Source organism: Lepidochelys olivacea (genome assembly GCF_965140295.1).
Source record: "Lepidochelys olivacea isolate rLepOli2 genome assembly, chromosome: 22".
In the NCBI taxonomy this organism is placed as follows: domain Eukaryota; kingdom Metazoa; phylum Chordata; order Testudines; family Cheloniidae; genus Lepidochelys; species Lepidochelys olivacea.
Genome location: NC_140432.1, coordinates 20,018,412 through 20,030,445, shown reverse-complemented (window position 1 = coordinate 20,030,445; position 12,034 = coordinate 20,018,412). Strand labels below are relative to the sequence as shown.

At 42.8% G+C, this 12,034-nt stretch overlaps 1 protein-coding gene across 3 annotated transcripts in view; it reads left to right on the top strand.

The window, feature by feature from the left end:
• The window catches only part of SIK3 (SIK family kinase 3), a 151,549-nt gene that overhangs the window by 72,435 nt on the left and 67,080 nt on the right, over positions 1–12,034 (top strand). For all 3 annotated transcript variants that reach the window (XM_084611969.1, XM_084611968.1, XM_084611967.1), the window contains exon 2: positions 9,524–9,640. In XM_084611969.1, the coding sequence (XP_084468095.1) occupies positions 9,599–9,640 (42 nt within the window). In that variant the 5' untranslated portion in view covers positions 9,524–9,598. The remainder of the gene's footprint in view (positions 1–9,523; positions 9,641–12,034) is intronic.

The following is a 12,034-nucleotide window of genomic DNA, read 5'->3' as shown; positions in this document are numbered from 1 at the left end:
GTGATTACTTGTTTATCAAGACCTAGGCTGATAGCGCCAACTCCTTACGTAAGCCTCCAAACTGCCGCGAAATAGTAACTAACGAAGGTCACTACAGAACTTAAGCTACATTTTTGTCAGGGACGGGTGGCTCTGTAGGCAGTGGGCTGGTTAGGGTTATATTCTGCACACAGCTACTCTATATGAAAATGTGCCTGAATTCTCCTATCCTCCATCTTCACCTTTCCCACCTGTAGCATCTGTTCATGGACCAAGATAGTATATACTTTAGGACAGGGAGTGTCTCTTTACTACATGTTTGTATGATGAGGTCCTGATCCTGATTAAGACCTCTTTGTGCTAATATCATATATGTAAGTAATGCCTCCATGTCCCACGACAAATCACCTGAGGCATCCCATGGAAATATTGATATGCTCTTGCAGTATATCCCACTGAAAGCTGAGAGTAAAATGTATGGTGTTGAAGGAGTTGGGGAAGGTGAAAGGCAATGATATAGAGCAAAGACTCTTGGTTTGATCAGTGAGTGTTGTTTTCTTATCACAAGCTTTTAAAATCTCATTAGTTTCTCTCTCTGAATCTCACCCACCCACCCCCGGCTTATTATGTAATCTGTAGGAACCTGCGAGTACGGTTAGGACAACCAGGTCAGATTTTCAAAAGGTGCTTAAGTGACTTAGGCAAAGTTCTGTTAGGCTGGTAGGTCACTTAAGCCCTTTTTGAAATCTTACCCACTACCTGTTCTCCAGCCAGAGTACGAATATAGTTCAGTGCCATGCCAGCATATTAGAACAATATTGGGACAGCTGGGGAAAGTAGGTTAATGAGGCTTGAAATGGTTTCTTATGTAAAACAGTGCCATTGATTGACATTTTTCTTGCAACCCTTCTAAGGGAGCTAACGATCCAAAAATCTGTAAGGAGGATTTGCCATTAGACATCATGGAGAATTCAGTTAATCACCCATTTGAACATTTCATTATGCAGCTCATGAAATGAACAGGCACTCATTAGGGAAATAAAATTTAAGTTTCTAACCTCCAGTATAGATGCAGCTAGGTCAATGGCAGAATGCTTCTCTCAGCCTAGCTACCATGGCTTTAAGGAGGTGGAGTTCCTTAAGTGATGGAAAAACCCCTTCCATTGCTGTAGGAAGTGTTTACGCTACAGATTTACAGCGACATAGCTACAGTGCCTTAGCTGTAGCCTCCTCAGTGTAGACATAGCCAGAGGTAAACAGAAGGCTGCACCTCGTATGATCAGTAGATGGTTCACATGGTAGGGAGTCTATCTCATGGTATAGGAACAATGAATTATTGTTTTTCAGGCTGAGGTTTCAGATTAAGTCACAAGCCTCTTCTGACTTGACTTGTGGCAGGGATCAGTATCCATGTCAATGTCTTCTTTAAATTTCAGCATCATTCTGGTTCCATGAGGTGAGAAGCACTTCCTCCCTGTGTGAATTTTCAGTAGTTGTGCTGAACTAAGGAGAGCTAATTCCCTTCTACACTGCTGCCTTCCACCTTCTGGTGTGCTCAAGGTGCCATGCTAAATGGTGCAATGCTTCTTGTCTGTGCTCGGGCTCACTGGCCCACCATTGTGAAAAGAACCTCCTCCACTCCTTTCTTTGGTGGGTAGTTTTTGATGAGACCTGTCATTCTGAGGGAGGGTAGTGTTGGTTGCAGTTGTTTCCCTGTGACTAGGCCTTGGAGGAAGTCTGCTTGGTTGATGTGGTCAGAGCCAGTTTTGCTGTGGTGAAATCCTGAATCATCTGTAATGAGGAAGGAGATTAGGCTGCTGGGAAACGCCAGCATGGGGAAAACCAACTTTATTTGTCTCTCTGAAAATGCTCTTAATCCCCCAAGTATCAGAGGGGTAGCCGTGTTAGTCTGTATTCACAAAAACGAGGAGTTCGGTGACACCTTAAAGACTAACAGATTTATTTGGGCATAAGCTTTCGTGGGTAAAAAACCACTTCTTCAGATGCATGATGGACAAATTACAGATGCAAGCATAAATATACTGACACATGACCCAAATAAATCTGTTAGTCTTTAAGGTGCCACCGGACTCCTCGTTGTTTAAACCCCCAACTTCCCCCCGCCCTTCTTGCTTCCAGGCTGAGAAAGAACCAAGAAATTTCCCTGTACCAACTTAACCCTCATTGCCTCTTGCAAGCTCCTAGGAGGCTCTGTGTTTTCTGGGTCTGTCGCACAGGTAACTTCCCCCAGACTTTCCCAAGATACAGTGATCGTTTTCTATTATGTACATCTGCTATCGAAGTGTTTGTCTGTGAAGAACCTTCATTTAGAAAGTGCCCAGTCTCTTGTTTAAGGAGAATGTGTTGGTCTGTTGAAGGGCTTTTCCATTGGACTAAATTTTGAGTTCAAGCATTTAAATGACAGCTCTTCTGGCTTGAAAGCATGACACTGTCACCAGCAGAAGTTGGTCCAATAAGAGAGATTATTATCTCACCCCCTTCTCTTGATAGTATCTTGGAACCACATGGCTACCACAGTGCTGCATAGGTCTTCCAGCTGGTATTTTTCTGTGTCCCCTTTGTGACTGCAATTATTTTTTTGTGGTTGATATATTTTTATTAAAGATAGTGTATTAAGCTCACAGCAGTGCAGCTGGGTAATGAGTTCATATCTCACACGTACTGTCGTGTAACATAGCAGACCAGCTCCTGATGTAACCAGTTAGATGATGTCAGAGAGGACAGCATAATAATTCAGTTATTCTTATTTGAGACACTGACCAAAATATACTGTCCATATCTGTCTTGCATTGCACCATGAAATGTCCAGCAGCTTAACACAGCTGTGCTATATGGCTTTATCAGATTTCCCTAAAGCAGATATATAGCTTCTGAAATGTGACTTTAAAAAACATAAAGCTGCTCAGGAATACTCTACCTAGTCCCATGTACAGTGCTTTCCCTTTAAACCTCTGATAGCTCTCAGTGCTATCTTCAGTGCCACTATCTGAAGAAAGTCCCTCTTCGCCACCCCCTTTTTTTAAGCTTTACAAAAGCTTGTTCTTACTGGGAAAATCCTCTTAGTGAAAAGAATGTCATTGTGAGATCTTTGAATCCCATGTGACTCCTTTAGCTTTCCAGTCTGCCATTCAGCGCTGTCCTCTTAACCACATATTGTCGGCTTATCAAAAGTGTAACTAATGAAAATCTGCACTGCTCACATATTTGCTGCACAACATAAGTTACTCTTCTGAAGAATGCTGCAAGCCTAGAACATGACAGCAGCAATTTGTCACCTCATTAATCACAGCTTGTTAGTGCCCTGCAATTTTAGCAAGTGGAGAAAGGGGCCTAATTTTTTTCCATTTCACCCGTCCCTCAGCTCTAACTCCATTTCAGGCAGCCACTTCTAATCCTAGTCACCAGATTGCTTTGCCGGACATTGTCATTTCTAGCAGGAGTGACTTTTGAAACCAGAGCTGGAATTGTTTGTGTGTGTGTGGCGGACTTGCCATTCCATGTGACCCTGAGACCTGAGAATCTGCCAACAGCTTGCCCTGGGTTGTCTGCCATTTTTGCTGTAATAGACACCCTCAGTGACTCTAGGGCATTACTTCAGATTTTAAATTTTAAAATAGTGCGGTTGTGTAAAGTAAAGAATTCAGTACCTAGTTAAGAGACACCCTCCCCCATCCCACCTCGGCTTCCCAGCGATCCAGTGCTGTGATGTTTCTAGATAAAGCACTTACTCTTTTATTCTTTGAAATCCGTAACTTCAAAACTCCAGAGTCTATCAGATTGTCAGGAGTGACCCTTAATAGAACTATGTCCTGACTGCCAGGCTGCAATTCAGATCTCCAGGCTGTGCTTTGAGTCAGGAGGGGACTTACGAAACTTCATAAGAAAAGCAAACCTTTTTTGAGGTGTATGAACCTTTTGGTGAATTGGACAGGTTTGTTCAGTCTTGATCATTTCTCACTACGTTAACTTTCTCCCCACAACAGTCCCCATAGAGACTGAGGGGAGATGACCTCCTCCTGGGCTTGTCAGTGTGAAGGTAGCTGGCTGGCCCACTGGGCCATCTTAATTCTAGGGAATGGACAGATGGTATTGTACTGTCTACCCCATCCTCGTGAATTCTGAAACCACAGCACCAGGTGAGATCTTTAGAAAGGTGTGGTGGACGTTCAGACTTTGAGGACATGGAGGTATGGTGGGTGCAATTACTATGAAACTGAGTGGCTTTAACCAGTAATAGTTTTAAGCAGAAAACTGTAATCTGTATATTTTTTCTGAGGAACTTTAAAAATGTACACTTGAAATTTCTATTCCAGAAATACAGTAGAACCTCAGAGTTACCAACTGAGCAGTCAACACACACCTCGGTGGAACCGGAAGCACGCAATCTGGCAGCAGCAGAGACACCCTCCCCTCCCCCCAAGCAAATATAGTACAGTGCTGTGTTAAATGTAAATTACTAATAAATTAAAGGGAAAGTAGCATTTTTTCTTCTGCGTAGTAAAGGTTCAAAGTCAATGTTCAGTTGTAAACTTTTTGGAAGAACAACAAAAACGTTTTGTTCAGAGTCACAAACAACCTCTACTTCAAAGGTGCTCAGACCTCTGAGGTTCTACTGCATATGGAACAGTCAAATCGTTTTCATAACAGATGGAAGAAAAGGTTTAGGGAACATCCAGGTGACTGGCTGAGTTAACGTTTTGCTAATTATTATTATGATTATGTTTACTATAAATTATAGCTCATTTGCTGAGCAGTGCTGATGTTCTTGCTGCTGTACAGGACACGCAGACATGTTCCTGCCTAGTGGACCTTAAAGTCGGACCCCTGTTCTCCTGGGGTATTTTGGATTCTCCTCTTCATCTGGCTGTTCTTTCTCTTTTGAAAAGTGCTTTTCCCATGATGGAGCAAGTGTTCAATTCCAAGGTAGCAAATGTCCTCCGTTAGGCATGTTCTTCAGTGTTTTAAGCCTTATGTTTACATGCCTGTTTACAGTTTGCTATGGTAACATTCAGTTCCACATGAAATATGAGTCTGTTGCATTCAAGGTGCAAATGCCAGAGTAAAGCCCTTAACTCATGTCGCCTGTAGTGGTGCATGGATGTGAAATTTCGTGCACACGAATCCCTGTAGCTGTTCAGCTAGCAGTTATTTATCCTGATTCAAGGATCCTAAGTCACTGTGGAACATACTCTCAGTATGTTTTTACACTTTCCCCCTGTTTCCCCCACATACATCTCATTCATTCCCCTTTCCAAAGCAGCCGCTGCCCCCAGGGCCTTTTTGCTTTTAAATCAGAGCTAGGAAGGGTGATACCACTGTTTGCTACCGAGTGTTGTGCACGCAGTCATAGGGCTGTTGTGTAACGCTGGGACTTAAAAGCTCTGCCTCTTGTAGGTCGGGGACCAGGGTGAGCTTTCGCGAGCAACAAACAAGGTTGTTCTATCTTATGTAGCTGCGCTCATGGGACTCAGGAGCGTCTTACTGAAGGAATGTAGATTTTGAAAGAGCCTGCAATCCATTCCCCCCCCTTCCTCTCTCCACAACTGATAGCAGCATTTGGTAGGAATATGCAGCTCATAATGTGATGGGGATCTTGTTCTCTGGCTTCCCAGATTACTTCCAAATAGTGAATGTGTTTCAGATCTTGTGCCAGTGCAGTTTTTGTCCATTGATATGGCACGGCCCAGTGTGTGAAACACTTGCCCTCTAAGTGAATGTTGTAGTCTACTACAAACAAGCTGTTGTGTAGTTGGGATTTCCAGGTTCTCCTGTTCACGGTTTTTGATTATTTTTAATGTAGTTAGGTAAGTCACGTCTCCCCGAACAAGCACTTCTGTGTGGTTTTAACATTTTTGTAAAACATTGAAATGAAATCCAAAATGGGGCTTCTTGGTATCTTGCTACTCCCTGGTCTAACAGCCTCCCAGCAAAGGGGCAGGGAGGAATCCATTGCGCTTTCTGAAGCCCAGTCATCCCAGGAATGAGTTCCTGGCCAAAATGAGGAATCTGCAGAGAATGTTCAGTATTGCAAAAAAAAAAAAAAAAAAAAAGTGACATTTGGTCTGCTGTATGGCTGAGGTCTGGTTTTTAATCAAACCTCGGGAACATCCTTACAAAGGTGTTGCTATGTGTGTTTCCATGCCACTCTGACTTGGCGGCTTATGGTATCTACCCTTCCTTGACATTGGCTGTCTTTGTAAATAACACTATAGCAAATCAAAGAAATATCACCACAGATTATGTTGTACTGTGGTTCTTTTCTAGTGTGAAATGCCAGCTCTAAACAAGAAAATTTGTTGGTGGATCCCCAAATCATGGATTCGTTTTTGCTCATCTTCTGTTGGCACGCTGTAGCTGTCACTCTTGCATTGCCAAGTGTCCTGGTTATTTTTTTTAGTAGGGGCGGAGTTTTGGTTAGCATGGACCATGCATATTTTGTGTGTGGATGTGTGCTGCGGAGGGTTTTGACTCGCAGCATTGCTACAGATGCCTGCAGCATCTGTCTGTGGTATTCCTTTCTGTCTTTGAGAGCAGACTCCATTTTGCTCACCCTTTTACTCTGGCCTGGTTTGTGGATAGTGATGCGGTGAGAGCTAGCTTTTCTCTCTTCAGACTATAGCAGTGTGCAGCTGCTCAAACAGTTTGCAGAACAGACGTCTGTCCTTATCCAGGTGCTTTCAATTAAACAATCTGTTTCCATGTATGATGGACACACATTGCTCTCATCCGATCAAAGCCCAGTCCCTTTACTGGCACTCTTTAAAAGAGCTTTTTAATTTTTCCAGTGTAGCTCAATATTTTAAAAATGTAGTTCAAAACTGGGAAAATGAAGTGTTACTTTTCATGAAGTGCCTGCCTATTTTAGTTCCCTGGCATATTTGTGTAGCCAGCACTATACCCTTGTTGGGTTTCCACAGGCAAATCCCTTGAGGGCTAGAGGGGAAGTGTTTCATGATGGGTGTGTTCTTTGGCTTCAGACAATAGACCTGACTCTTGTGTCTGATCTGAACCTTGAGCCTTGTGTGCTCTGTCTACATGTTACTACTGGATCAGATAAGTAGAAAGGAGTTCAAGGGAAGAAACACTACTTCTGTATACATAGACAAGCATGGGACTTTTTAGAAGACACTTTACTCTGGCATTCAAAAAATTAACTTTGTTTTCACCTAATCACTTTTTTTCATTGTTTAAAAATAGCTTAACTTTTTAATGAGCACCTATTAAAATGCCAGGCATGAGATTAAACAGATTTTCATCGCAAACTAAATGTTCTCCATCTAAGCAGAAAACATATCCATCTTTTAGAAGCTGATGGATCATTCACATTGTCTTTGATGCTAGTTTCATAACAATGAAGACCCAGTTTCTATGCAGTTGGGCAGCGTGATCAAACATATCACAGTGTCTAGGTCTAGAGCTGGCATGTGAGCTTAGATAGCTTCTGTGGAGTAAAGTGGATGCAGAGAGTGAAACTCGGGCTTCTGTAACAAGAAGATGGGGATTCAGACTAGTTTGAATGAGGCTAGGGAAGAGGGCAGCTTATGTGTCCATCTCCGACCAATATGCTTTGGATTGTGCAGGTGATGATATATGTGGAGTTTCATCTTTTGGAATGTGATGCACTGTTACCTTAAATACCGGCACATATAGTTGGTGAGGCTTGCTGCAGAGGAGCAGTTTAACACCACTGCAAAGAAGTGATGGGGAAGCAGAGGAAAGGAGGCTGTCTGGGGTGGAAGCAAAGGCATTCTTTGTGATATGGAATTTTTAAAGATCAGCTGGATGGAGGTGTAATAAGGTTTGCTAAATTAGAAACGTTAAAAACTGTAGGTTGCACTTCATGAAAAAGTATCCTACCTGAACAATTAAGTGTCCAAACACTTAACTAACTGGCAACTGCCTACAGTGGGATTTTTACAAACCATCCTGTCCTTGCTGATGTTCACTACTCCACTTATTACATGTAGTAGGGTAATATTTTGTTATGCAAAAAAAAGCACAAAGTAAATTGCACTGCTGTCAGTTTCCTTCTGTGTGGGTTTCTGATGGATGCTTCAGTTGATCATGAATTAATAATCTTTTTGGGAAAACACTAAGATCAAGGAAGGCTTTTTTGTTATTGTCTGCTGAGGTTTTTTTAAATTAAATAAGCCTCCTATCTCCCACCCCCATTTTACATCCTTTCCCCATGGTTTCTGATGATGGGCATTGGAAGGTACCAGTGATTTTTCTCTGGCATGCTGAACTTCTTGGCTGTGCTTTACTGCAGGTGGAAAAGTTTTGCTGGCTTGACCCTGCCAGTCATCTGTTCTCAACTTTGCTTTGATCAAAGCTGGCAAAGTTTGCTGGTTCCTTACAGTTTTCTCACTGACTTCCTACCCCTTGAAGCCTCTCCCACTTCTATACTGAGGCGTTATTCATAAAAATGAATTAAAATAATCCTACTTCTTGGGAGTGTGAAGATTGAGCCTTCCCATCTGAATTATTATTCCCCGGCAAAATTTTATGTTAAAGTAGAGTTAAAGATAAGAGTAAAGATCAGTAGTTTAGGGTAAAATATATTGCAGGGATGTTGTAATGATCCCAAAACTAAGCATTATAAACAGGAAATTCACTATTAAGGGTCAACATAAAAGAAATCAAACATGCTAAGATAAGGAAATGCACAATTAGGGCACCCCAACAAACTTAACTTTGCCTTGTACTGACCCTGTGTCATAACTGTGTGATTAAGACATTGTCAGTGTTTGTGGTGCCAGATAAGATTAAACCAATTTTTATGGGTTCCTTAAATTATTTTCTTTCCCTCCCCCCCATTATAGTTCAGGGATTTGGTAATTATGTGCACCCCTGGTTCAAATCCAGTCCAGATCGGGGGTGACTGAGCATTGCTGGTGGGTGAAGTGTGTGTGTGTCTTGCACTGTCGCTGCCTGTGCGGTTCCTGTTCTGTTGACAAACAGGATTTCAGTGTTCAGGCTGAGTTGGGCACCTTTCGTCAGCACTTAACCAGGCAGCCTTGCTGCTTGTATGTTAATTAAGATGCGGTGTTGACAAGCTGAAAGTCATCTTTTGACTTGTAAACTGAACAAATGGCAGCTGGGAATTTCTGGGGACTCAATCCAGGATTCCAGGAAGCTGCTTTTCCAACTAGTTGCTGATGCTAGGGTGGGCATTCAGATACTATAGGAAGAGGGGAAAATATGAAACGTCAAGATCAGCATTGCACACTTCAGTGGCATATGTACTTTTTTCTCATTAACAATCAGAAAATTAAATACGTCTCCTGCATGTTGATGGAGCATAGTCTGTACTAAAGTGGGAGAATTTTTCTGAGTCAGCTAGACAATTCTTAAACTGGGAGCTCTTTGGGACAGGGACCATATGTTTGTTCTGTGTTTGTGCCTAGCACCAAGGGGCACTGGTCCTTGATGAAGGCTCCTACACAGTATGGTGATACAAATAATTAAAATTAATTCTGAATAGTCACTAAGTGAGTGACCCATTTCTTTCTTTCTTTGCCAGGTTGCTATAAAGATCATTGACAAGACCCAGCTGGATGAAGAGAACCTCAAGAAGATTTTTAGAGAAGTTCAGATTATGAAGATGCTCTGCCACCCACATATCATCAGATTATATCAGGTATGAGCATTGTATAATGGGCTCTTCCCTCCCGGTGCGGGCTGTGCTGCGGGCTGTGCTACAGGCTGACCCTGTGCAGTAGTATCACATATAGGGCGGTCTCTATACTTTCAATAGAGTAAAATGTGGAAAAAAAAATCTTTATTTTCAGGGTTAGAAAATACCTTGATTTTAACCCCCCCTCCCCCCCCAGTCCCTGTGTTTCAGTAGTTCATCCTCTGTTTTACTGGAAGATCAAATGTCCTCTGAGGGCAGCTGGTTTCCGTTTGTTTATGGCTATTGTGCGCCTTTCAGTTTCCCAGTTTAGACCAGCTGTGTTGTCCTCAGTGGATGGTGATCAGGGACAGTAATGGTGGTAACATCACTTCTGTATTTTGTTGCAGTTTTTTCTCCAGCTTTTCTGACTTTCCTTACTTGGGGAAACAAAAGCACCAGGGAAAGGTCCCCGCTGCACGCAGTGTGGATGAGCGCCTCGGGTCTGTGCAATGGTGTGGGTTTGTACACACTGCTTTGGAGGTGCCACTCTCACTTAAGGGTCAAGTAGGACAGCAGAGGGGATCCAGTCCCTTTGTGGAGGCCAGAAGTGATGTGGCACCCAAGTGAAGTGAGTGGAGAACTAATTGGGGACTAAACCCTTGGTGAAACTTTAAATGTCTTGTAAATGGTCCTGGACCTCCTTGATCAGGCCGTTAGTGACATGTGGAAAAGAACTCCCTTCCCTGTATCCTGCCAATATTGCCTGTTGGTTGACAGGCTGAAGCGGAACTGCCTTTCACCTACAATCTGCTGAGCTGAAGATGCAGAAATAGAATCAACAAGTAGGATCCCTTTATTTCCTGCTTTAAAAACAGTGGATTAAATTGGAAAGCAGAGAGAGCTTCTGCATGAGCCAATGGACTGTACTGTCACATTTGCCTGTCTGCCATTCCTGAGGGCTGGATCATGAAGTGGGGAAAATGCTGTTGTCTTCTCAGGCTGGGCATGCGTTAAGGTTAGCCTAAGAAGGGACTGGCTTGCCAGAGATGCGTTAGAACCCAAAGTCTGCTGTGGTGTCTGTAGCTACTTGTCTCTGCTGGCTGGCAACACAGTTTGAACATTTGGGGTATCAGTTGCAATATTTAGGGGGCTTATTTCCCCTGTGATTTAATGGGGGGCTCTGAATGTTTGCCAAGAAGAGAGGACACCATGCGCATCGGTGGAGACTGCCCTCCCCTAGAAACAGCTGCTGTCTGGTTGAGGCAGAGCTGCTTCTAGTTCATGTCTCACTGCAGTCAGTGGCTATTTAGACTCAGAGGAACTAAAACTGAGAATCTTGGGTGAAAAAGGTTAATGACTTGGTATCTGGGCCAAAGAGCCAGGTGAGAGCTGCCTGTGACAGCCGTTGGGAGAATTGTGCAGGGTGACAATGCACAGGCAGTTTTGTCTCTGGAAGAGCTGGAGTCTAACACTTGTTTGAGTCAAAAGCTCTTGTCAACCTATTTTATGCAATAGAAAGCCCCAGGCAGAATACTCCAAGAGATGGCAACAATGTCTCCGCTCCGCCAGAGTGAGAACAGAGCATCCTCTGTGTGGTGTTTTTCAGCTGGCTGTTCTAAGGGGTGCTTTTTCCACAGAAGTTTTATTCTGATTTTTGAAATGGTGCATGGTTGTTATAAAACACCTGCTAAACCTGAAATCAAAGCCCTCTTGTCATTAAAGCCTTTCCTCCCCAGCCATTCACTAAAGATCTGACTGGCACATTTCTTTAGGTTTGTAACACTCAAAGCCAATAAATGCAAGAGGAGAAGGTGTCTCCCTTATCTGAAAAAACGTAAGAGACCAGGTTTGCCTGGAAACAGGAAGATGTAAAAAACACCCATATGTTTCGTTTGCACACATGTGGAATAACTGTTAAGTGGTAACTGTAAACCACATCACATGACAATTGAGTAAAGTTGGATAGCACTTTCTGAATCTAAGGGCTTGTCTCTGCTACACTCATTTATTAGCTTTTCTGGGAAAAGAAACAAAACCTGCTGGTTAAAGAGCTGCAATTGTCCAGATTGGGCATCTTTTTTTTAATCTGAAGGCTGCATGTTTCAAGCCCAAAGTGCTTAGTGTCTCTCACACCATGAGAGGAACTGTCATCCCAAATGTGGCTGACTATTTAGACTTTGTGGAAAAGTTAAACCCAATCAAAATGTTTTTATGACTTTAAAAATCCTGCAGAAACATGGATGTTAAACCAAGCTCACCTGAAGGGTTTGCAGTCCAACTGTTTCAGCATTGAGAACTGGAAAATGAAACTGACTTCCTTAATTTTTGTTGTTCAAGTTTCAAGCAATGTGTAAAATTAATAGCATAATTGAGGCTTGGAAAATTTTCCAGAGACCAGCTTGCCCAAGGACTAGTCTT